Below are 26,601 nucleotides of genomic sequence, written 5' to 3' on the forward strand. Positions count from 1 at the left end.
AGACTGTGTTGGCCGACACTATCTGTGCACGAAGGGATCTTGTTGCATCTCTGAGCCTAAGCCTGCGTCTACATTGCGGAATTAATGAGGTTTGATACTGTGCAGCTTCTGATCGTTGGATTGGGAGCAAATATATTTTCTTTTTTCTTTCTTTCCTTTTTTCTTCTTCTGTTCTCTTTTCTTCTCTCCCCTTTCCTCTTCTTTTCCCTTTCTCTTCTCTTCTCTCCTCTTTTTCTCTTTTCTCTTCTTTTCTTTTTTCTTCTCTCCTTCTTTCTCTTCCCCCTCTCCTCTTCTCTTCCCTTCTCTTCTTTTCTCCTCTTTTTTCCCTTTCTCCTCTCTTCTCTTCCGCCTCTTTTCTTCCCTTTTCTCCTCTCCTCTCTTTTCTCTTCTCTTCTTTTCTCCTCTTTTTCCCTTTCTCCTCGCTTCTCTTCCTCCTCTCTTCTCCCCTCTTATGTTTTCTCTTCTGTCCTCTCTTTTCTTCCCTTTTCTCCTCTCCTCTCTTTTCTTATCTTCCCTTATCTTCTTTTCTCATTTTTCTCTTTCTCCTCTCTTCTCTTCCTCCTCTCCTCTCCTTTATCTTCTTTATTCTCTTCTCTCCTCCTCTTCCCTTTTCTCCTCTCCTCTCTTCTCCTCCTCTTTTCTCTCCTTTCTCCTCTAATCTCCCCTTTTCTTCTTTTTTCTCTTCTCTTCTCTTTTTTCTTCCCTTTCTCTCCTTTTTCCTCTTCTCTTTCCTCTTTCCCCTTTCTTTCTTTTTCTCATCGGCCTGTTACAGACTGCCCAAATAAAGCTGCTTTGGGTCTCTTTGGAGGTATGCTGTTTAAATGATGCAGGCATCCTAAGAATCCGGAAGCTGCACCAAAGCTGCACTCCAGTGCTAAGGAATGGAGTGTGGCTTTGGCACGACCTCCAGATTCATAGGACCCATGCATCATTTAAACAGCATACCTCCAAAGAGACCCGAAGCAGCTTTATTTTGGCAGTCTGTAACAGGCCATCATTTGCAGCCACGTTCATCTGTTGCTAACATCAGGTGCACAGGAGCATTAAGCCAGGATCCAGGCCAAAAACAATGGTCCAGCTTCCAGATGCCACAGGACTCTTGATTCCTGCACCACTTTGTAAACCACCCTCCCTTTTGCATTTGGCAAGGGCTGTGTGTGTTGTGTGTGTGTTGTGTGTGTGTGTTGGGCTTCTAGGTCAACTCATTCCTTCCAGAAGAGGGCAGCAAGCCTGGATAGATCTGCTTAGCACCATTCAAACCAAATCCACAAAGAATTCAGATTACATGGCAGCAGGAAGTCCCAGCCATTGAACTTGTCTCTTGCAAAACAAAGCCATCGTCGTCGTCCTTCCAAAAAACCCTTCGGATCCCCCACATTCCTCCTCTTGCAACCTCCTCCTCTGACCTGGGTTGACTCCAGGCACGTCTGGATTGCATCAGATCCGTGTCAAGGTATGAGGAAGAAGAGCTGGGACTGAAGAGGAGCATCTAGCAACAGAGGAGGGGAGTCAGGAGTTGTAGAGAGGCCAGAGGAGTTTATAGTTCATCCTCCAAGAAAAAGAAAAGGAGGACTTTTGGGGGCTGGAGGTGTAGCAATCCCAAAAAGGTCGATCCGATCAGTGGCAGGTTGTCCCTGGATCTGAGATCGTCCCTAAAACGATGGGGAGAAGGAGCAGAGGTTTGCATGCAATCTGGCTTGAGCCCACCTTAACTGCCCTGGCTCCATCATGCTGTGGAATTCTGGGAAGAGTCGCCCCAGAGCTCCCCTTCCTGCTTGCCTTTCCTCTGCAAGCAAAAACAAGTTTGATTTAGGCAGGCTTTTTCAACATAAGAAACACACAGAGACACACACTAAAGGTAACTCTGTAGTTATGCAATCAAAATAAAAATGCAATCAATCAGTCAATCAATCAACTCCCTACAGAGTTACCTTTAGTGTGTGTCTCTGTGTATTGAATTTAGCTTGTTGTGCTTCTTGAAAAGACCTGAGTGGGAAGGCTAAGTTTCAGATACAACTAAAATGCTTTTTAAAACACAGTAGCCAGACTGTTCTCAGCTGTGCATGTTATTGATTTATTTTTTTATTATCACGTTATTGATTTATCATTATTATTCTCTGGTGTGCATGTCAGTGGTCCCCAAACTGTGCCCTCTAAAAAGAGATGTTGGAGTTCAGCTCCCTGAAGCTTCAGCCAATTTGGCCAAGAGTCAGGGATGCTGGGAGCTGATGTCCCAAAGCCCTTAAAGAGCACAGTTTGGGGACCACTGTTAGGTTGAAACATCTTCAATGGCTTTCCTGTTTGTTCCTGAGACCATCTGGAGAATTTTTAATCTATAAAGTCCTAAACAATTTAGGGCCAAGGTTTTAGGACAACTGGTAAAAACAGTACAATTTTGCCTAACTTTTTCTCTGCCGGAGAGCAATAGTGTCACAACAAACTGCAATTCCCAGGATTCCCTAGCACTGAGCCAGGGCAGTGATAAAGCAGTCTCAAAGTGGATTATTTCTGTGGTCCGTTTTAGCCCTATGAAACATATAGTCGGCCCTCCTTATCCACGGATTTTTTATCCACGGATTCAAGCATCCACGGCTTGAAAATATCCCCAAAAAGGATAAATTTCAAATAGCAAATCTTGATTTTCCATTTTATGTAAGAGACACATTTTGCTATGCCACTGTATTCAATGGGACTTGAGCAGCCACAAATTTTGTTATCCGTGTGTGTGTGTGTGTGTCCTGGAACCAAACCTCAGCAGATACCAAGGGCCCACTGTACATGAATTTGGGGTTTAAACTTGAGCCCCATAAGTCATATCTCCTTTGTGGTTGTTGTTATCCACCCTCCAGTCGATCCCGACTCATGGCGACCCTGTAGATGAGACATCTCCAAGACTCCCTGTCTATGCATTTTGGATAAGGGAGGCTCAACCTATAGCTGCTTTGTAGAGGAACCTGGCTGCAGTGCCTGGCCTTTTGTTTTCAGGCCAAAAGTTTAGAAACTTCACCGGAGATGGTTTTTCGAAGCTGAGCCTCTCTAGGACAGATGAGATGCTCTATCAAAGCAAAATCTTTGGCAAGCCATTTGAAAATGTTCCCCGTTGTTGAAAACAGCCCTGGTTGTTTATTAATACCAGGGCACAACTCTGTTGTTTGCATAGAGAAGTAGCGTAGCATAGTGGTTTGAGTGTTGGACTACAACTCTCGAGGCCAGAGTTCGATTGCCGACTCAGCCATGAAACCCATTGGGTGATCTTGGACAAGTATCTCAGCCTCAGGGGAAGGCAATGGCAAACCTGTGAACAAATCTTCTTCTTATTATTATTATTATTAACCTTTATTTATAAAGCACTGTAAATTTACACAGCGCTGTACATACAATCTTTTAGTTAGACAGTTCCCTGCCCTCAGGCTTACAATCTAAGACATGACACAAAAGGAGAAGGGAGTGGTGGTGGGGAATGGGATCTTGCCTAGGAAACCCCATGACAGGTTTGCCTTAGGGTCGCCATAAGTCAGAAACAACCTAAAGGCACACAGCAACAACAAACAACACCATTATAGCACTTTATTCCATTTTAACTGGCATGGCAGCATCTCTTGGGCGCTGTAGTTTAAAGAGGAGATAAATTATCAGCCAGAGAGCTCTTCTGCTGCTCTACAAATCCCAGGACTTAATGGGATGCAGTCATGGCAGTTAAAGTGGAATCATAGCACTTTTGATTGTCTAACGTGAATATAATAAACTATATAAATGTACAGGGTGCCACCGTAATCCCAAACAATTTGCCGCATGTCAGTGGACAGCCATTTTTGGCACCTGAAGCAAACGATGGCCAGCCTACCCAAGCTAAGATGCTTTTATAGTTCCCAAAGCCAGCTGAGTTATCTGGTTATTTGAGGCACCACAACAATCTCTCTCAAGGATAATAATGTAATGACAAACCCCTATACAGACAGGCCAAAATAAAGCTGCTTCAGGTCACTTTGGAGGTATGGTGTTTCAATGATGCATGCATCCTAAGAGTCTGGAAGCTGCACCAAAGCTGCAGTCCAGTCCTTACGACTGGAGCATGGCTCTGGTGTGGCTTCTGGACTCTTAGGATGCATGTATCATTTGAACAGCATACCTCCAAAGTGACCCGAAGCAGCTTTATTTTGGCCTGTCTGTATCAGGCCTAAGTAAGGGTCTGAACAGGCCAAAATAAAGCTGCTTTGGGTCACTTTGGAGGTATGCCTTTTAAATGACACATGCAACTTAAGAGGCCAGAAGCTGCACCAAAGCTGGACTTGGTGCAGTTTCCATCCTCTTAGGACACATGCATCATTTAAACAGCATACCTCCAAAGTGACCCGAAGCAGCTTTATTTTGGCCTGTTTGGACCACAGCTCCCAGATTCCCCATCCAGAATGACTATTGGCCATACTGTTTGGCGAACATGAAATCTAGCGATTGACCTTGGCCCACCCACTCTCTTTCAACCTCACTTTTAGAATACAGTATATCATATAGTGTCCTATTACAAATGAAGCTCATTTGCTGCAGAAGTGTCACCAAATAGCAAAGTAAAAAGTCCAATTGTCTTTTTGCATGCTTTCTTTTATCACAGGCCTCACCACGAACCTATGGCAGGTGAACCACTGGAGCCTATCCAGACTCAGCTGGAGAATGTTGACGAATATGATGTCATTACTGAAGATGACCTTGCAGAGATTAGGGATGCTCTCGAAGAAGGGAGAATGGCAGAGGCAGCATCCAAGATTATGGAAAACCTACAGGCTTTAGAAAATGCCCGCCTGGACATTGCAGTAACAGGAGAGAGTGGCTCCGGCAAGTCCTCATTTGTCAATGCCATTCGGGGTCTGGGGGATGAAGATGAGGGATCAGCTCCCACTGGAGTGGTGGAGACCACAAAGGAGCCTACTCGGTACCCACATCCAAAGCACCCCAATGTGATCGTGTGGGATCTGCCAGGAATTGGTACGCCCGATTTCCAGTCCAACACTTACCTGGAGCAAGTCAACTTCTCCCGCTATGACTTTTTTATTCTCATTGCTTCAGAGCGTTTCAAAGCCACCCATGCTCAGCTGGCCTGTGAAATCCAGCGTCAGGGCAAGCACTTCTATTTTGTCCGCTCAAAAGTGGATGCAGACCTGGAAGCCTCCAAAAAACGTCGGCCTAAAGGCTACGATGAAGAAGTGGTACTGAGGCAGATCCGAGAGAATTGCCAAGAGTGTCTAGTGAAAGAAGGGGTAAAGGCTCCTCAGGTTTTTCTTCTGTCCAGTTGGGAGTTAAGCAAGTATGACTTTATGCTATTAGAGAAAACCTTAGAAAAAGAGCTGCCAAGTCACAAGAGACATGCATTTCTCCTTGCCCTGCCCAATATCTCTTTAGAAATCTTACAGAAGAAGAAAGAGGCCCTTCAGAAACAGATCTGGAAGCTGGCCACTGTTTCCTGTGGCGTGGCTGCTGTGCCCATTCCAGGCCTTTCTGTAGCCTGCGATGTTGCTATCCTGGTTAAATCTCTCTCAGAGTACCGCAAGAGCTTTGGCCTAGATGAGGAGTCCCTAACCAAATTGGCTGAGAAGGTTGACAAACCTGTGGAAGAGATCAAAGAGGCGATTAAATCACCGCTGGCTAAAGAGATCTCCAAGGATCTAGTGGTAAAGATGCTAACCAAGGCTGGTGGGGGGGCACTGATGTTTATGGAGTACATAGCGAGTACAGTGCCTATATTTGGCTCTGTGGCGGCTGGAGGGATCTCTTTTGGAACCACCTACTACATGCTCTGGAGCTTCCTCAACGAGGTGGCAGAAGATGCCAACCATGTTCTTATCAAAGCCTTTGAATCAGGAGTTTGAATGAACCCGTGGAACCTTGTACAACATACCTTGTGATAACAGCACTGCTTCTAATAGAGCTTCATCTCTTATGCAAGCTCAAACTAAGATCACCAGCTTGGGGGGGGGGGGGAGTCACAAAACCAGTCAACACTGGTACATTCCCATGACGGTTTTATGATATGGCAGTTGTGAGGTACGAAGTTCCTTTGTATTTATATTGCCAAATTCCACTCTTGGAATACTGTGAACTGTAGTTAAGAATATGGTAAGGCTCTCTTGCCAACCTCGCAAAACTGCAGTTTCTGACAAGCCTTGGAGAAAGCCAAGAGTTAAAGCGGGACAAAGCTGATTTAAATACACCGGGAAGTGCCATAAACATAAGACATCCTGTATTTTGTATATGCTGATATGGATTTTAACTGGAGGCCTTATTGGAGCAGCCTGGTGCCTTTTTATGAATTTCCAGGCGAGCCACTTTTACATATATAGACACATATAGTGTTTTATTGCCTTAATGAATTATAATTAAAACTGAGATTACTCATCAATCAATAGTACTGTTCTACACTTTCTAAAGAACCTGATAACATTCAGGGCAGAAGGAGCTCATCTTATGAGCAGTTGGGATATAAACAATCTGAGATACCCGAGAGGCACTTCTTATTTGGGATATAAACCAGTTCCTCTGTAGTCCTGAGCTAAAACTAGCGTTTCAGCCAAAAGTACTGATAGACCTTAGGGGCTGTTTTGGTTTTCCTGATAGACATCCAGACTCACCTTAAAAGACAACAGGAAATATTCTAATAGAGAAATATGAAAAAACAGACCATGAGAATCCTTTTGTGTGTGGCCCCCATTTGCCTAAGTCACCTTTTTCTCCCTCAAAGTGAGATTCAGTCAGATATAACTTTTAGGTAGCTTAACTGATAGAGACAGTAGATACTGTTCACAGATGCCTAATGCTGCAGAAGACATTCAGCAAAAATCCATCATGACATAAAACAGCTTTAACAGTTTATTAAACAAAAATGGAATATTCATGCAAAGGAAAAAGAGGAGAATAATGCTGGGTGTTGGTCAAGGGAAGGGCTGAGGTGCGGAGAGAGAGTTGGGCACACTTCCCCAAAAAAATGGAAGCAGATAAACAACACTTGGAAGAAATGGAAATATACATCCAAAAATATTTAAAGCAACCACATTAACTCCCTGCTGATCTTTAACCCCTGCCCAACATTGCAACATCAAAGGAGCCTCTCTACTCCCATCAGGATAGTAAAAGATTGCAATCCATCCTAACATAATTCCTGCCCTGGTAGAGGAAACTGTAGGATTGGCAAACCCTTGAAGAGTTCTTCCATCTCTCTATGAAGGTGGAAACCAGAAAGGGAGCAGAGTTCTATGCTGGGTGGCGTATGCAGTATGGTGGCCTAGTAAGGACACAACATGAATTCTGCACTTTTGCTCCTGCCATCTTGGTTGGCACCACTTAAAGGCTGGTGCCTACTCTAGCTCCAGCTCCCCTCTCTGGGAATCACACATCACTTTGTGCCTCTGGACGAGGGCACAGATCCCACTGCTCACTGATCTCAGGGATGGGAAAGCCTGGTCGGCCCTCAGTAACTTCAGGGCAAGGATGTCTTCATGCTCATGCCAGCAGCCGGCTGTATTCAGAAAGGGCAGAGGATTTCTTCACACCATCCCAGATGCGAGCTGCATAGTGGAACCTGCCCAAAACAAAAGAGGCACCATGCTTTCAGCTTCAATTCAAAATAATGACAGAGTGGGTTCTGCAAAGCTGTGTGCTCTGCCTCACAATAATCTGTTTGATAGTAGTGAAATACATTTAAATTTCATAATCTGTACATCATTATTTCCACTCACAAGTCTTTCCAATTATTTGAGATTCTGTGGAAGCAAATAAACTAGTGGAATGAATTATAGTGATGAAAGGGGGCAAAATACATAGCAAACTGGCATAAGGAAGCTAGTATGGATAACGTGACCATAACCATAAAGGAAGGAATACATAATAGGGAAACCCAAGGATTAGCCTATCTCTGGTTTTCAACATTTATCAGAATCACTATTTCTAATATCTCTACACCATCATACCTATTTAGTAATCTGTGGGAATATCCGTATTACAGGAAGACAAGAAGAGTAGCTGAGGAGATAAACAACACCTTTATAAACGAAGTCCTCTGACTATCCTCTCATAATACTTTAGTCACCAAACATAAAACACACATAAACCCTTACCAGTTCTTTTCAGTCAGGATGGTGTGGGAGAGCTGAGGCCGGGACATAGACATAATCTGGCTCCGAAGCTTGGCAATTAGAGACTGGAAACTGGGGTGTCCCTTATATCCAGGCAGGAGAGAGAAGAGAGGGCCACTTCCTGGAGCTGCAAAGTAAAAGGGGTATAAGTGCTGCTTCCTTTGAGATGTCTGGGGCTTTTGATAAAACTGCAGCAGTCCCTAGAAACGCAAGCAAGCAATCACATTCAGGTCTTAATTTCTCTTTCTTGAGCAGAGGAAGGATGGGGAACTAGCAGCCACCCTGACAGAGAAGGTTTGGAAACTGAAATAATTTACTAGGGATGGACAGCTGAATAGTTCAGTTTTGCCTCTGTGATCTACCATATCAGGCAAAGCTGTATATAATGCATGTAAAAAATTCCACAACTCTAGCTCTGCAACTTTTGAGTTCGATGTTTTTTTCTCCCATTGTTTCTTAACTTAAAATCCCATGATGAGGATTGATACACAACAAATGCACAAGTTGAATGTCATTGTTTTATATGATCAAGTCCAGGACCAAAGGTCATTTCCAGTTGGCTAAGACGGGTTAATGACCAATACTGTTGTTTTGGTTCACCTGCTTGAATCAGTCAGCACACTAATAATTTGGGGACTGACTTGGAGAGAAATCTGCCTAAAAGAAGTTAGAGGTGGCTTGAGGTAACCCTTCTGCCCATAAGAACAGCAAATAAAGGTCCAGAGAGAGGATTCCAGCTACACACCAGCTCTGGGCAGAGTATCATCTCCATCCATATCCATAAAGGGCAGTAAGAACAAGTTGACCTCTGAATCCAGGTAATTTTGAGGTAAGCCAGGGAATATGTTACATTCCAGCATTGAGAGAGTACCTGATGGAGTAGATGCAAAAAAGGGGCTTAATTAAACAGACAACTGACTCGGAGAGCATCACATACAGAAGAATGAGATCATCAGAATGCAAATACAGTGCGCCCTTGGCTTATGCAGGGGATCCGTTCCGGATCCCCCCCCCCCGCATAAGCCAAATAGCGCGTATGCTCGAGCCCCATTCAAGTGAATGGGGCACATGCATGCGGTGGTGTGCATGCGCCATGGGCACGCACCCTATTCATTTGAATGGGACTTGCGCCCTGCGCAGCTCTACACAGCTTTGCACGTAAGCTCAAAACCACGTATAGTGCGCCTGCCTATAACACGGGCGCACTGTATATCAGTGTTGAAGCAGGGAAACAAATCAACAATTATAAAACCATCTCATATATTACAAAACTTTTTAGGTAGAAAGAATTTCAGCATAGCAGGCAAAGGGCTTGAAGACATTAATCCTCCCTATTTGCTTGTTTTCTGTTTGCAAATGGCTTGTATCATACAGGAGAACTTAAAAGTAGCTTGTCCCAACTGAAGTTTGAAATAGCAAAGTCCTTTCTAGCAGCTCATTCCTTTGCATCCTAAGATGAAGCCTACCATTAGGCCATAAGCTTCTAAGCTCTGAGTTCTGGTTTTCCAAGTGAATCAGAAACCAAGACATTACCTTTATACTTCAGGTGCGAGTGCATCATTATTTTGTCAATAACAAGGTGCATCTGCTTCAAGTTCCGGGGGCAGAAGTTCTCCCTCTTGGCTTTGTTCTGGAGAAAAACTAGAATGGGGGGGGGGGGGGAAGAGAATCATGGCATCAGAAACATAAAAATAAGTTTTAATGTGTTTTTATTTTAGAGCTGCCTTCGGTCCCTTTCTGGGAGAAAGGCAGCATAGAAATAAAATAAATAAACAAATAAAATATCCCCACTGGAAAGATATGAACTCCTCTTTCCCTTCTGCAGCCAAAGTGTGGGGCTAGTATGAAGAGAAACTGTGCTTTCAAATTCCTAAACTGGAAATGATTATGTCTATGAATGTTTTGTTATAGATGTCCAGGAAACTCAATGCAAGCGTGAAATCTAATACAACAACCTGCAACTTTCATCTATGAAAAAAGCTGGGAGAATGGTTGGAAACCACCTAGAGAAACAAGGAGGCACTGCATGGATCAGCTTATGAGATGTCTTTTCTAGCCTAGACTTGTTTTTTCAACTCCGTGCTTTCCTTGTCATCAAATCTTTGCCTCCATCACCCAGTATTTCCTGCTTTTCAACCCACTGTCTATCCCAGATGTGATCAATCTCTTTACATGGGAAAGACAAGCCCATAAAGCTGTATTTATGTTCTTCCATACCAATGTGCGGATAGTATTCTGTGCCTTCGTCTGAGCCAGAGGAGCCACTGGATTCATGACTTGGGGATGGAGTGGAGGGTTTCACCATCTCAGCTGTCTGGAGAAATCTGTGATTAATAAATAAGGTTTTAGTACAGCAGTTGAGAAATGAAATAGTAAAATAGATAGTATCCCCCTCTTGTGGTATTAGGAAGAACAGCATGATCTTTTTGCTTTGTTATGGTCCTTGGGTTTTTTGTTTCATTATTATTTTAAGGAAAGTCTAAGATACCAATGATAGGAAGTGGAATGAAAGAAGACCACTTTCAAGATGGTGTCAGAGCATACTTTACTGAGTCATTTTATTAAAGAGCATAGTTTACTGAGCCACTCTTTCTACATTCACTCCCCAAAGAGGACTCATATTGCTTGACTTCAGTCTACTCTTTTCCCTGTGGAGGAATTCAATCTGAGTCAGACTGATCAGTAAAATTCAAACCAATCTTCCTCTATTATTAGAAAGATCCCTAAATATGCTATACCCAGAAATATCAAATATCTAATGCAGCCAACCCTAACCAAGGCCCCTCCAAATGTGCTGGATGACAACATCTAGTAGCATGGATTTGCTGGCTGCATTACATATGAAAACAGTGGGTGATGCTTAATCTCATCTTTATCTCAGCTTTGTCTAGTGAAATATGGTTGAGAGCAGAGGCATGTCTTTGGAAGTTAGTAACACTTCTTGCTCTCTCACCCTCACATACCAGAATGAAAACAAATTATCTTGGGGGGGGGGGGGGGACAAATACATGTAAACGTGTCTTATTTGCACGATTATTTGCATGTTGCAGAACCCAGATTTTCTTGATATAGGATCTGGGTGACTATAATGTAGGTTTAAGGTTTAAGTTTAGATTAAAGGTAATTATATCTGGTCTAGAGCTTAGGCAGCAAAAACCCCCACAAAGGACTGGTCCTCTGTCCAAGACCAAGGACCAGCATATACAACCAGGTGAGATGGGTCTTTGGACTGATGCTCTTTTCTCTAACTCCCTCTTCGTAACAGGGACCAGGTTGTAGGTCTCCTCTCCTCTCTCACCTGTACAGGCTCAGATCTGTGAACCAGTCCTGCACCACAATGACCACATGGCAGACAGTGAAGAGGAAAGCAGCAATCTGGAGGGACTGGAAGGGAAAGCAGTTGTAAGTAGGAGAGATGGTGTAGGGGTCCTTAGCTTCTCTACTGATGGCATCACATTTCAAAATTTGCTATTTTTTGGTGATACAGGTTGGCATGATATCTAGGACAAATGATGGTCAACCCAGTGACAAAACAGATGAGGGTGAAATATGATTGTAAGCAAGTTAAAGAGATAATAGAATGAAAACAGGAAGTAAGATTAAATAGAAGAGGACCCTAACCCTATGTCTCTCCATCTTTGATTGGCATCAATGCCTTACACTACAAGTACATCAGGAATAATACCCAGACAGGTAGAATTCAAAGATATAGCCATGTTAGTCAGTAGAGAGATGTTGTAGCACCTTTGAGACTAACTGAAATAAAGAAGTTGGCAGCAGGAGCTTTCGTTGACTTCAGTCTGCTTCCTCAGATGTTTTTGGTCCTTTGGTGCTACAAGATCTCTCTAAATGCCCAGACGTTAGTCAAAACAAAGAGAACAAGAAAGGTGTCTACCTGCATTTCAACATAGGTGTGGGGTAGATTATACTCTGGAGGGAGCTTTCGGTCATTGTTGATCAGGTGATCTAGGATGGAGGGACTGAGAATGGGCTGCAGAGAAAAGAACAAAAGCCTTTGGAGGTTTTGTCTAGCCTCATTTCATAACCTGGGAGTTACCTTTCCAACTGAGTTAAGCCAACACTCCTTCAGATTTTGGTGAAACAAAATAACTTTTTATGTTTTCACCTGTTACTCCATGGATAGAAAACTTTTGCTCTTTCAAATGTTTTTAACAACTCCCACAATCCCTTACCATGAGTCACTTGAACTCGGATTACTCACTGTTGAAATCCAAATTATCTGGAGGGGCAAACATTTCCAGCTCCATCAAATGCATTTGGCTTCCTTCACTTTTGTTAGGGATGCAAATGTTTCTGGGATGTATCTCCCATAATTCCTTACAATGGCTATGATGGCTAGGGCTGGATGGAGTTGCAGGCCATAAACATTTTACAAGGCCACAGATGCCTGTCCAAGCAATATAATTACATAACTAATCTGGTATTACAATCTTTTCCTACCACTGGTCTCTGGTCTCACCCCAACTATAAAATCTAGATTAACACTTTTCCTCCTAGAAGCCTCGTACCCTCGTCTTCTCTTCAAACACCATCAGCCACAAACAATAAAGAAATACATTTTTCACCAAAAATTCAAGTAAACTTACATTTGAAAACCATTCAGGAACAACAAGAGGTTGCACAGAGAGTTTCTCCACTCCAAAAGGAACTGATAAAGACCAACAAAAAAGACTACCAAACACAAACCTGGGTGTCAAGGAAGATAATACGCTCCTGAGTGATGAAGAAGTCAATTCCACTGGTCTGGTTGCCCCCGCGTTCCTTGATCTCCTGGCTCTGTGTACGGAATACATAGGTTCTAAAAGGAATAGTCACAAAAAAGAGCAAAGTGGGATTCATCATCTATATTATATTGCACTTGCAGCAGGGACGACTGACACAGTTCTGAGAGACTCTGTAGTTCAGTTTCTATGAGGAAAGGAAAAGTCTAACTATTTTATCAAACCACCCCTTCTCAGTTATTGCTCCCCAACTCCAACTCCAGGTCCCAAGTACCTCTGATCCTCTTCAGGCTGATTGGCTGATAGCAGTGACATCACCATGGATTTGCCTGTACCTTGTAGTCCCAGAACCCCAACTACCAGAACATCTGTTTGATCCAGGAGGTACTAATAACAGAAGAACACACACACAGACATAAGCAAGCAGGCCACCAGGAACACAAATCAACGAAAACTGAACAACTGACATTAATTAGCTGATTTTATCTAGATTCCTCAGCCTACAGGATGCCCATAAAGAAAAGCCCACCACAGTTATGAAATGCCACCTGCAAGGACCAAGTCCAAAAATCCTGGAAAGCTTTCTTGGGAGAACAAGGAAGTGACATGAGGAAATGGAAAGGGAGACCTTTACACTTTTAAAAGTACCTCAATGGCGCTGTCACACCAGTTCATTTGGTCATCCACCAGCTTGATGCTGTGTTTCATTTTCTCTGGAGCCAGCAGCTTGGCCTGCCCTACTACAGCTAGAAAGGCAAAAAAGTTTGAAGTCAACAGGGCCCAAATTACAGCCTTGCTTACCATATTAACATAATGACTCTCCACACACTGTTCACTCCTCTATCCAAAAAGTAGGGAATGGAAACACATTGTGTTGAACCAACTGAACTCCCACTTTATTCCACTTCTAAGATCAGATTTCACAAGACATTTCTACATGTACTATCAGACTTACTTTCAGTCACAGTACAATATTCCTTAAACCTTTTGAAGCGAGGCTACAGGTGCCTCCCCTATAGTCTAGATTAAAACTGAACAGACATTTTACACCTACACACAAGTGGATACATATATATTTTATCCATCAGTACACTGAAGAATGAATAGGATGACTACACAGAACTGTCTGGTTAGCTTTACCTGTAGAGATCCCATCTGCCTTTAGCCCAGGCAGACAGGGATAAGACTGTATATTCTGGACAACTATGATGCTTCCCCAGAATCAGTCAGTTCTGATGTAGTTGGCATTCAGTAATTCTGGTACACTTTGACTTACTCTCTCAGGATGATCTCTCTAAACTTTGTAGTGAAGGAGAATTAAAATGGCTACACAGAGTTGCTGTTCTGGTAGAAAGAGAGTGCTGAATGAACTTGTTGGCTTAATTCATCAAGGCACAATGGGGTGAGCACATTTGGCTCGCCTGATGTTTTGGATTACTACTGTCTCTCACCATTGACTGTTCTTCAGCTAAAGCGTGAAACCCAAAACATCTGGTGGGACAAAAGTTCCTCAATTTCTGCTTTAAATGGTTTAATAAACCATTGAGGAAGAAAATTAACTGTAAGAAATTAAAACATGAATACTTAAGATATCAACTTGTTTATCTAGTTAACAATGATAATTCCGGCATAGGGACTATTAAAAATAACGTATCAGGCACTAAGCTCTCATTGATCTGTCTCTGCCGGTTACTTTTACCGGTAGGTCTTCTAATCTAATCAGATGAATCTTTTAATCTGAGTCCATACCCCTGAGGAACTAGACTGTAAACTACAAGTCCTTCTAACAGAGCTTACTCTGAAAGTATTTTTAACAAAATGCTACCAGATTTTAATTTTAGTAAACAGGGCTTGGCTTTTGCTCTCACGATAATGACTGAGTGCAAAGGTACATCCATTTGGTGAACAAAATAAAACAAATTGACTTTATAAGTTTGTTAGTTTTAATGATGTCACAAGACTCCATTGGTTCTTCTAATCCCAGCTGAGGGTCCAGAACGCTATTGGCGTGATCTTGCTCCAACACATGAACAGCTAAACCTCCGATCTGTCCCTCTGCAATGTACTTACGGTCCATGACGCCGCTGGGGGCCGTTGAACCCATGCCTCTGTTCTGGATCTGATAGACTGGCTGCGTGGGACGCTGGCCCTCCTTCTCCACCTTGGCAACAGATGCAGCAGGCTGAGTGGATGTCTCCGTTGGTCCTGCAAGGCCTTTGCCTTCCTCCCGCGACTTCATCAGCACAATAGGCTTCTCGATGGCCGGAGCAACGGCGGGGGCTGGAGTGGGAGCGGGAGTTGGGGCTCCCTTGGACTGTGAGGACACAGAAGCCGAGATCCAAAATCCCTCTTAGCCAAAAACAGACATACAGGGTCATCTCTCAAACCAATGAATACCATACTTCCTCATATACACACACACACATGATTCTCATTGCATGCTACTTAGAACAGTTGGAGTAGTAAAGGAGAGGCTTTTCTCCCAAAGGAGTGCTTCAGATTCTGTGCCTAGTCACCTGCAATCCAGATCAGGATGAAGGGTATGACTGATAGGAGGAGGAAATCTCCCCCTTTCTCTGTCGCTTATAAAAAACAGAGGGGGGGGGGAAAGAAACAACAGAACTGGCAACCAAGGGGGCCAAATCGTATCAGTAATGAAGCAAGTCCCAGATATTGGACTGATCTCTTAAGCTTTGGATTAGGTCTCAGTTTTCCTTTATGGACAGTACTGGTAGTTTGAACTACAACTTTAGAAGCATCCCTATTGCTCTGGAGCAAACAGACCATCTGAAAGCACTCTTTCTAGCCTAAGTTTGCATGTCTGATTCTTTCTATAGCTCACCCTCTCAGCTGGAGGCTTGGCCAGGATGATGGGCGTCTTCTGCATCACGGTTCCCACTGGCTCATCCACAGGGTCCTAAAATGAAAGGAGGTTCAAGGTAGGCACACATATTGCTCCTTCGTCTTATTATCGCCACAATCAAAGCGTGACTTTTACCCGTCGGTCTCTGTCTCTGTCCCAGGGGACATAGTCACGATCCCGGCCCGGCCCAGATAGACTCTGGTGACCCAGCTCCTTATCGCGGTTCCAGCGGCGACGGCGTTCATACAGCCCAGGCTGGCTGTGCCCCGACTCCGACATATGGCAACGCAACCTGGAAATCGACAGAGAAGAGCGTCAAACGTCTAGATAATAACATGGGATAAGTATATCTAAGGCACTAGAGAGGGAAGGAGCAGAGAATACAGAACAGGGGTGAGGCTTTTTGCTGGCCCTGAGCAAAAACAAAGGCGACCCTTATGGCGACCCTTTTCTTCCTCAGGGGGGTTTCGCCAGAGAGAAGGTTAAGAGGTGATATGACAGCCCTGTTTAAATATTTGAAGGGATGTCATATTGAGGAGGGAGCAAGCTTGTTTTCTGCTGCTCCAGAGAATAGGACCCAATGGAGCAATGGATGCAAACTGCAGGAAAAGGGATTCCACCTCAACATTAGGAGAACTTCAGTGTTTTCAAATAGAATATAGTGCCCAGGATGGTTTATAACATATTCTGCTACTGATGTATGTACAGTGTGTGTATATGTGTGTGTGTGTGTGTGTGTGTGTGTGTGTGTGTGTGTGTGTGTGTATAGCATCCCACTCACTTCCATGCCAGCATTCTTTGAAGATGCCAGCCATAGATGCTGGCAAAAGATCAGGAATAAACTGAATAATGGGAATAATTTAAAAGGTTTCTGCTCAGAGACCCTCAGTTTCTCTGGGAAGTAATAAATAAATAAATAAATAAATAAATAAATAAATAATATATTTATATATATATAATAAATATATTTATAAATAAATAAATTTATTTATGATATATCGACAATAAATTTATGTTATATATATCATAAATAAATATATTTATAAATATCATAAATAAATACATTGATAATATATATATAATGAATAAATATATTTATAACTAAATATCATAAATAAAAAAATTGATGATATATATAATGAATAAATAAATAAATTTATTTATGATATATCTACAATAATTTTATAAATAAATTATATATATCATAAATAAATATATTTATAAATATCATAAATAAATTGATGATATATATATAAAATGAATAAATAAATATATTTATAAATAAATATCATAAATAAATAAATTGATGATATATATAATGAATAAAAAAATATGTTTATAAATAAATATCATAAATAAATAAATTGATGATATATAATGAACAAATAAATATTTATAAATAAATAAATAAATTGATGATATATATAATGAATAAATAAATATATTTATAAATAAATATCATAAATAAATAAATTGATGATATATATAATGAATAAATAAATATATTTATAAATAAATATCATAAATAAATAAATTGATGATATATATAATGAATAAATAAATATATTTATAAATATCATAAATAAATAAATTGATTATATATATATATATATAAAATGAATAAATAAATATATTTATTAATAAATAAATTTATTTATGATATATCTACAAATAAATATCATAAATAAATAAATTGATGATATATATAATGAATAAATAACTATATTTATAAATAAATATCATAAATAAATAAATTGATGATATATATATCATGAACAAATAAATATTTATAAATAAATAAATAAATTGATGAGATATATATCAAGAATAAATAAATATATTAATAAATAACTAAATATCATAAATAAATAATTTGATGAGATATATATCATATTTATAAATAAATAAATTGATGATATATATATAAAATGAATAAATAAATATATTTATAAATAAATATCATAAATAAATAAATTGATGATATATATAATGAATAAATAAATATATTTATAAATAAATATCATAAATAAATAAATTGATGATATATATCATGAATAAATAAATATATTTATAAATAAATATCATAAATAAATAAATTGATTATATATATATAATGAATAAATAAATATATTTATTAATAAATAAATTTATTTATGATATATCTACAATAAATTTATAAATAAATTATATATATATCATAAATAAAAATATTTATAAATAAATATCATAAATAAATAAATTGATGATATATATATCATGAACAAACAAATATTTATAAATAAATAAATAAATTGATGATATATATATATATATATATATATATCAAGAATAAATAAATATATTAATAAATAACTAAATATCATAAATAAATAATTTGATGAGATATATATCATATTTATAAATAAATTGATATATATATATAAAATGAATAAATAAATATATTTATAAATAAATATCATAAATAAATAAATTGATATATATATATAAAATGAATAAATATATTTATAAATAAATAAATTTATTTATGATATATCTACAATAAATGTATAAATAAATTATATATCATAAATAAATATATTTATAAATAAATATCATAAATAAATAAATTGATGATATATATATCATGAACAAATAAATATTTATAAATAAATAAATAAATTGATGAGATATATATAAATCAAGAATAAATAAATATATTAATAAATAACTAAATATCATAAATAAATAATTTGATGAGATATATATCATATTTATAAATAAATAAATTGATGATATATATATATATATATATACACACACATTAAATAAATTTATGAATAAATTTATTTATGATATATATCATAAAGGAAAATATTTATAAATAAAAAATTTTATATAATAAATAACTAAATAAATTTATGGCTATATATATAATTATATATATATATATAATTAATACTATATATATATATATATATATACACAGTATATTGCAAGGTATTAACATATTGGAAGAGATTCCTTTTTGACCCTGAAAGGATTTGTTTAAAAGATGACACTGTGATTTTGTATTTTTCCATGTTTAAACGTGATGGTATGATTGTAGTAGTTTAAATTTTAATGAATATATATATATATATATATATATATAGGACTACATTAAACCGTGGATGGATATCTTGAGACGAAGCCCTGGGTGATAAGTCCTTCCCACGCGGAGGGATATGAAAAGGGGAAAACCAAAATACAAGCCGGAACTATATAGGAAGCGGATGGATATTACGCACAGCAGCAGTGCTGACCCTCCGCGGAGGGATACTAGCGCCAGGACTACATTCCCTCCCGCGGAGAAAATACCTGAGCGGCGCCTCGCTGAAAGCCGATAAGCCTCGTTTATTGAAGGCACGCGAGCCACAAGGCAGCGTCAAGCGTCGACGAGGGCTGCGGCGGTGTGTGAATCAACGCATCTTGGAAAAAATCGTCGTGGAGCGAGCCTCGTCGGCCACCGTTGCTGCTTTCGGTAGTGCGCACGCGCAGGAAGTCATCCCCGGGCTCCGCGGTCGATGAGGGCCGTTAGCTTGGGGTTGGCGCATGCGCCGCTAGATTCAGTTGTAGCTTGGGTTGGCGCATGCGCCGTTCAAATCGATTCTAAGCGTCGCGGGCTAGGGCGTCCCTTATGTCTGACAGTCTTTTGCGCATGCGCACCAAATATTCCTCTTAGAAGGGCCCTATTCAGGGGGGTTTTGGAAGGAGGAAAGGAAGGGAAAATGGGGAATGTGCCCACACTACAGATATAAAACACTTTGGCACCGCTTTAACCGTCATGTCTCCATGCTCTGGAATCCTGGGATTTGTAGTTTGGTCAGGCACCAGAGCCCTTTGACGGGGAAAGTTTATATCCCACTTTAACTGCAGTCTGGATTTGTGCTGGGGGATTCTGGGAACTGTAGTTCTGTGAACTACATTGAGCCTTCTCTGGTGGGGCCACAATAAACTACAATCCCCAGGATTCCTTAACACTGAGCCAGGGCATTATTATTATTATTATACCGGTTTCAAACTGGGTTATTCCTGCAGTGTGTTTGGGACCGCATTAGGACGGAGAATGGCTGAGACTGTGAGGGAACTACAGTTCCCGGCATGCTCTGCGCCACTCTGCGCATGCGCGTCGGGCCTGCTTCTGGCAGAGAACGGGAAGCGCTCTAGACTCGCGAAGAGATAGAGAGGGAAAGCGGAAACAGGGAGGGGCGGGGTTCCAGCGCTGAGTGGGTACTTCCGGTTGCCTCCCTCGTCGGAAGCGCAGCATCATGCGGGAGGGCTTCTTGGGCCGCTCCGGGGCAGCGGCTAGGCCCGCTGGGTACGCCTTGGTAGGTCCAGCCGGAGCGGAGCGAGGAGGCCTGGGTTCGCCAGTCCCCGCCTTTTGGCCGCGAGAGGGACCCGTAGGCGCCCTTCTAGGTCAAGGAGGGCGCTTGGGAAGGAGAGCAGGAGGCCTAACCTGACCCTTGCCCATAGGGAAGCATTGGGGAATACTGGCCCATAGGGAAGCATTGGGGGATACTGGCCCATAGGGAAGCATTGGGGAATACTGGCCCATAGGGAAGCATTGGGGAATACTGGCCCATAGGGAAGCATTGGGGAATACTGGCTTATAGGGAAGCATTGGGGGATACTGGCTTATAGGGAAGCATTGGGGAATACTGGCCCATAGGGAAGCATTGGGGGATACTGGCCCATAGGGAAGCATTGGGGAATACTGGCCCATAGGGAAGCATTGGGGAATACTGGCCCATAGGGAAGCATTGGGGAATACTGGCTTATAGGGAAGCATTGGGGGATACTGGCTTATAGGGAAGCATTGGGGAATACTGGCCCATAGGGAAGCATTGGGGGATACTGGCCCATAGGGAAGCATTGGGGAATACTGGCCCATAGGGAAGCATTGGGGAATACTGGCCCATAGGGAAGCATTGGGGAATACTGGCCCATAGGGAAGCATTGGGGAATACTGGCTTATAGGGAAGCATTGGGGGATACTGGCTTATAGGGAAGCATTGGGGAATACTGGCCCATAGGGAAGCATTGGGGGATACTGGCCCATAGGGAAGCATTGGGGAATACTGGCCCATAGGGAAGCATTGGGGAATACTGGCCCATAGGGAAGCATTGGGGAATACTGGCTTATAGGGAAGCATTGGGGGATACTGGCTTATAGGGAAGCATTGGGGAATACTGGCCCATAGGGAAGCATTGGGGGATACTGGCCCATAGGGAAGCATTGGGGAATACTGGCCCATAGGGAAGCATTGGGGAATACTGGCCCATAGGGAAGCATTGGGGAATACTGGCCCATAGGGAAGCATTGGGGAATACTGGCCCATAGGGAAGCATTGGGGAATACTGGCCCATAGGGAAGCATTGGGGAATACTGGCCCATAGGGAAGCATTGGGGAATACTGGCCCATAGGGAAGCATTGGGGAATACTGGCCCATAGGCTGAATGAAACTACGTGTGAGAGGGATCTAGGAGTCCTAGTAGACCACAAATTGAACATGAGTCAACAGTGTGATGCGGCAGCTAAAAAGGCCAATGCGATTTTAGGCTGCATCAATAGAACTATAGTATCTAGATCAAGGGAAGTACTAGTGCCGCTCTATTTTGCTCTGGTCAGGCCTCACCTGGAATATTGTGTCCAGTTCTGGGCACCACAATTTAAGAAGGATGTTGAGAAACTGGAGCGTATCCAAAGGAGGGTGACCAAAATGGTGAAGGGTGTGGAAACTATGCCCTGTGAGGAACAATTTAGGGAGCTGGGCGTGTTTAGCCTGGAGAAGAGAAGGTTAAGAGGGGATATGATAGCCCTGTTTAAGTATTTGAAGAGACTTCAAGGGCCATGCAGTCCAACCCCATTCTGCCATGCAGGAACTCTCCATCAAAGCATCCCCATTGACAGATGGCCATCCAGCCTCTGTTTAAAGACCTCCAAGGAGGGAGACTCCACTATAATGTCCAAGGGAGTTTGTTCCACTGTTGGACAACCCTTATTGTCAGGAAGTTCCTCCTAATGTTGAGGTGGAATCTCTTTTCCTGCAGCTTGCATCCATTGTTCTGGGTCTTGTTCTCTGGAGCAGCAGAAAACAAGCTTGCTCCCTCCTCAATGAGAGGAGGACTGGAGCATGGCTTTTGGCCTCTTAGGACGCATGCATCATTTAAATCGCATACCTCCAAAGTGACCCAAAGCAGCTTTATTTTGGCCTGTCTGTTCAGGCCCATCTGAAGGGATGTCACATATAAGATGTATTAGGACAGGGACTACCCTCTTTGAGTTTGTCAGCAGAATTGTCTTTGCGTTCTTCCTTGAGGTTTCCAAGCATTAAGGTGGCTTTTCCCCCTCTTTGTTACATGTTCCTGGGGCTAGAGGGCTGACCATGCAGCGTGTCTCTCAATTCTGGATTGAAACCTGTGGCTTTGGGAGTGAAAGCTGTGGTCATTACTCACTGATTTTCTCTCATTCCAGGTCCCAATGGATGCAGTGGCAGGAATGGAAGTTGGAGCTGAAATTGAAGTGACCGAAGATGGGACGCTGGAGGAGTTGCCTTTGCATTTGGTATGGAGTGCGAATCCTTGCAATTACAGAAGCATTGCTACATCTGTCTTGTTGTGGTTGTATGTGTGGTAGAAAAAGACCTTAGCAAAAAAAGATGTGAAAAGCTGGATAAAAATGGAGGGGAAAAACAGTAATAACACTTCCCCCAGAAATAATGAAAAAATGGATTATGAAATGTTATGAATTGTAATGGTGTGATACTGTGCATAGTCTTACCTTTTTTCTACTTCTTTTCAAGGCCTTCGTATCTCTAGATAAGAGTCCATCTCCAGCCTACCTTAGGGACCTTTAGACATGAATATTTTATGATTCTGTTGGCTTCCCATCTAATGTTGGACACTTATTCAGCAATTCCTTAGGCTTGCTAATGTAGCCCCTGGAATCTCCAAGATAAACAATAATAAGGACTAGATGCTTATTAAAACAGGGCTGAGTTGATCAGAAAACTTGAGCCCAGCAGCAAACATTCATTCTCTGATTTCTCCCCCTCCTCCCGCCTTCCCATGTTAACGTGGGTGTTTTACACACAGCCCTGTCAATAAGGTGTGATATTTAATGGTGGCTCTTTCCCCCTTCTTTCTGCTAATAGCTCTCCACTTTCCCTCCTCTACTAGGAAAATGCCAAGAATTACCTTTCCTGGGAATCCCTAGATGTCTCCAGCAGTGATGATGATGGAGAGGAATATTTAAGCTTCTACTTGCCTGTTAGACGCCCGCCCCGGGCTGTACAGCGACCACCAGTTCGACGCCCGCAGGCTCAGCGCATGCCAACTCAGCGGCCAGCGGCCCCTCCCTCTGCCATGAAGTCTCCAGCTTGCGAGAACCGACTCCCACCCAGGTACCCTTGCCCATTGCGCCCAAGCATTCCATCATCTCCAGGGATCCCAGCATTTGATGCTTATCAGTGCCAGAAGTGCCTCCAGGTGTTCATGGAAGAGTGGCACTATGCCCAACACCTCCAGGACCATGCTCAGGAGGAGTCACAGCAGCAGGAGGCAATGGCACAGCAGCAGCAACAAGAACAACAGCGGCGGCGGCAGCTCTGGCCTCGGCCCCACTCGCCACCCCGCAAGCTGCGCTGCTTGGAGTGTGGCAAGCGGTTTCTTCACCCTGAGCATTTTGCCCGCCACACCAAGTGGCACCTGAAGCTAGTGCGCAAAGGCATCAAAGTCTGCCACAGAAAGGGAAGCAGGCGCTCCTCTCAGGTCTCCTATTTTTACAAGGCCCTCAACGAGAGCCCGTTGGGAGGAGGGATGGATGCTTCTGGCATCCCAGTTGCCCAAGAGACTCTGAGGCAGCCAAAGGGCCTCCAGCCAGACAAACCTTTGAAAGCCAGCCGACGGAAGGCACTCCGGCACCATAAAAAATTGGCCACCGAGGGTACACAGGCTGAGGGCCTGCTCACTTCCACCTGTCCGGGAAATTCAGTTGCCATCCTGGACGGGGAAGGTGGTGTCAATCTCCTGCAGCCATGGCAGAAGCAAGAAGCCGTTTTGGAAGGTCAGGTGGCAGGGGCGATCTACCAGCCAGCAGTCCTGAATGCTGAAAATCAGATCATCATCCTGGATGATGCCGGGGCAGAGGCTGTGCCTGTTGTGCCAGATCATCACTACACTGAAGTTCAAGCCACTGTCTTTGACAGCGAGGGGAACGTAAATGAGGTGAGGCCCCTCTTCCTCCAGGCTGAAGAGCAAGCAACTCTCCTGGACAGCCAAGCAGGATTGAATTCCCAGACAGTGGTTGGAGCTGACTGGGCAGGCCAGAATCCTTGCACCCTTTTTAGGACTGTGCTCCTACAGACTGAGGAGCAAACAGCCACTGTGGACAGCCAAGTGGAGCCCAGTCCCCTTCAACAGGTGATCATTAAGACCTCGGATGGGTCACCCACTTTTTACTTGGACCAAGAGACTCACTTGTCTTCTCTGGACTCAGCAACTCTCCATTTTGTCCCGTTGCACCAAGAATCTCAGTTTGTAACAGTTCCATATGGTAACACATTGACCTTGGACCACGCAGAGCCAACAGATGAAGGAGAGAAGAATTGGGAAACCCAAACAACAACTTTTCAATTGCCAGGTTACCTTCCAAACTCGCCCCAGCAAAACAAGCAGCTGTCTCCTAGTGCAAACACTGGCCTTTCACCTAAAGGTTCCCAGATTGTCCGCTTGGCACCTGGTACCTCCGAGGACCGTCCTGATGTCTTAGACCTGGAATATGATACAGGGGGTGGTATTCCTGTAGCCTCCGAGCCTTGGGAGGCCCACATGCAAAGTGGGCAGGAAGCCTATCACACTGAGGAGGTGACAGAGAATGTCATTGTTGTGGAGATAGAGGGAGATTCGTGTGGCCAAAAGTCAAAAGTGGACCTCCCATGCAAAAGCTCCCGCAGGCGAGCCTTCCGCAGAACTAGAAAACCAACCATTAAAAAACGCCTTGGACGCTTTAAGTGTCCTGACTGTGGTGTGCGCTATAGCCGGATGTGCCAGCTCCGCTCCCACCAGAAAGGGCCCAAGCGTCGGGGGCGGAGTTACCTGTGCGAATGCGGGGCTTTGTTCCGTGGCCTATTGCATCTCCTGCGTCACCAGCTCCAACACCTGGAGGAAGCCCTCTTTATCTGTTCAACCTGTGGGAAGTCCCTTCAAGGACACAGACGTCTAGCAAAACATGGAACCTGCAGGCCTGACCCAGCCCGTTTTAGCTGCTCTTGTGGAATCAGCTTTCAACGCTTGCCCCGTTACCTCTGGCATCATGTGAGGAGCCAGAAGCCTGGCCTGAGGGTTTACACCCTCTCGGGCTTCCTCTCTTCAGCTTGAAACAGGACAACTGTCATGGGGATCTGGGTTAAGGGGGAGGGAAAATTGCAGCCTCTTGACTGGAGGTCTGATTTTGAAGAGGGGTGGGACATGAGAATGTGAGGCCTTTTTCTTCTGGGGAGGATTTAGTCAGAAATGGTTTACTGGTTGTGAAGCATAAGTGATGGGATGTATGTTTTGATTTGGTTTGGTTTTTCCAGTGTTGATGATTATGATAATTAAACATTGAAGATACTGAGCCCTTGAATTCTCTCTTGCCTGCTGCTGTGAGGTCTCAGAGAGAACAAAGCTGAGGGAACCTTTCAAGGTCCTACATAAACCTGTAGTGTGGGCTGTGTTCACATAAACCAAGGGGTAGGCAAACTGAAGCCATGTTAATCTGTATCAGCATAAGAAGATAGAAAGGAACCCTCTAGCACCTAGTGAAGTAGACAGTCTATAAAAGCTTATGCTATGAACTTCTTTCAGTTAGTCTCAAAGGTGCTACAGGGTTTCCTCCAGATATTGCTAAACTGTGCCTCCCAGCATTCATCGCTTTTTATCAACCGGGGCAGCTGGGGGTTGTTGTTCAACAGCATCTGGACAGCCACAGTGTGCATACCCCCCCACATAAACCAAGGGGTGGGCAGCTTGTCATTCCCCAGGTATTGTTAGCACTTGTACTCTCATCAACTCCTAGCCAATGGTGAAGGATGCTGGGCACTGAATTCCAGCAACAGTTGGAGGACCAGAAGATGCCCAACCCACCAGAAGGATAAGTTAACCAGAACAGTTTGGAAAAAGGGATATGCTACCTGTGTGTGTGTGCATGTGCAATGATCAACAGATGGCAAATACATATAGACTGATGGAAAATGTATCCTCAGTGACTCAAAACAATAGCTTTTGAAATAGGTGTAAATTTTTATTTTTATATAAGCACTTATAAAAACAAGGTGACAAAGCACCATCTGAGGAGAAACATTCCCTCCAGTGAGGGAAAAACTGGATGTCTTTGAGGGAGGGGTGGTGGAACCTTTGGTCGAGGGCCATATTCCTTCAAGTACAATTCACTGAGCCCCCCTTTTTTCTGCTACTCTCTGCCTACCAGGCTGTCAAGAAGAGCAGGAGATGCTCTTGCCAGCACTCCAAAGTGATTGCGGGCACATCCAAACTGATTGAAAAGTGCCAGACTTTGTTCCTGTTCTTTCCGGTTTTATCCTGGATTAAAAATAAACCCACTTTGAGAGCTGGTATCAAAAATCTCTGATTGTACCGTCTGATGGAAAATACTCTGGGATAAAGAAAATGTGTATGGAGGTCTGAAATAAAATTGGGAAGAACAGGAACAAATCAGTGTGGATGCATCTTCTGTCTTTCATTCACTCCTTTCTTCCTTCCATTGGTCTCAATTTTGGCTCTCCTCCACGATTCTGTTTTGCAGTTTTCTCCTAGGCTTTCCCTACCTTTGGGAATAGGCTATATGTGGCCCTTAGATCA

At 42.7% G+C, this 26,601-nt stretch overlaps 3 protein-coding genes across 9 annotated transcripts; 2 read left to right on the plus strand and 1 right to left on the minus strand.

Moving 5' to 3' along the window:
* Nucleotides 1–13: 13 nt before the first annotated feature.
* On the plus strand, nt 14–10,499 carry LOC149304774 (interferon-inducible GTPase 5-like). Of its 4 annotated transcripts, XM_089478233.1 has the most exons (3): nt 14–89; nt 4,610–5,663; nt 10,032–10,499. In XM_089478233.1, exons 1-3 carry the CDS (start codon nt 85–87, stop codon nt 10,092–10,094), a joined length of 1,122 nt encoding a protein of 373 aa, XP_089334359.1. In that variant the 5' UTR covers nt 14–84; the 3' UTR covers nt 10,095–10,499. The 4 variants fall into 4 exon arrangements, with proteins under 4 accessions (XP_089334359.1, XP_089334356.1, XP_089334357.1 ...); XM_089478230.1 differs by lacking the exon at nt 10,032–10,499 and having other exon boundaries at nt 4,610–6,391; XM_089478231.1 differs by lacking the exons at nt 14–89; nt 10,032–10,499 and adding an exon at nt 937–1,858 and having other exon boundaries at nt 4,610–6,391.
* LOC149304775 (nonsense-mediated mRNA decay factor SMG9-like) lies at nt 6,846–19,143 on the minus strand. 2 transcript variants are annotated; one of them, XM_089478228.1, is made up of 14 exons: nt 19,062–19,143; nt 15,861–16,017; nt 15,705–15,779; nt 14,933–15,176; nt 13,511–13,608; nt 13,137–13,249; nt 12,828–12,939; nt 12,016–12,111; nt 11,419–11,504; nt 10,338–10,444; nt 9,654–9,761; nt 8,866–8,991; nt 8,103–8,247; nt 6,846–7,567 (listed from the first exon to the last, which is right to left on the minus strand). In XM_089478228.1, the coding sequence occupies exons 2-14, from the start codon at nt 16,002–16,004 to the stop codon at nt 7,489–7,491; spliced, it is 1,533 nt and encodes a 510-aa protein (XP_089334354.1). In that variant the 5' UTR covers nt 16,005–16,017; nt 19,062–19,143; the 3' UTR covers nt 6,846–7,488. The 2 variants fall into 2 exon arrangements, with proteins under 2 accessions (XP_089334354.1, XP_089334353.1); XM_089478227.1 differs by lacking the exon at nt 19,062–19,143 and adding an exon at nt 18,863–18,923.
* On the plus strand, nt 19,139–26,025 carry LOC149304776 (uncharacterized). Of its 3 annotated transcripts, none has more exons than XM_089478226.1 (3): nt 19,139–19,224; nt 22,220–22,309; nt 22,924–26,025. In XM_089478226.1, exons 2-3 carry the CDS (start codon nt 22,226–22,228, stop codon nt 25,120–25,122), a joined length of 2,283 nt encoding a protein of 760 aa, XP_089334352.1. In that variant the 5' UTR covers nt 19,139–19,224; nt 22,220–22,225; the 3' UTR covers nt 25,123–26,025. The 3 variants fall into 3 exon arrangements, with proteins under 3 accessions (XP_089334352.1, XP_089334350.1, XP_089334351.1); XM_089478224.1 differs by lacking the exon at nt 19,139–19,224 and adding an exon at nt 19,280–20,071; XM_089478225.1 differs by lacking the exon at nt 19,139–19,224 and adding an exon at nt 20,042–20,061.
* Nucleotides 26,026–26,601: the final 576 nt, after the last annotated feature.

This window comes from Sceloporus occidentalis, unplaced genomic scaffold, assembly GCF_023333645.1.
Source record: "Sceloporus occidentalis isolate IW3139 unplaced genomic scaffold, rSceOcc1.0.p SCAF_13, whole genome shotgun sequence".
Taxonomy (NCBI): Eukaryota; Metazoa; Chordata; class Lepidosauria; order Squamata; family Phrynosomatidae; genus Sceloporus; species Sceloporus occidentalis.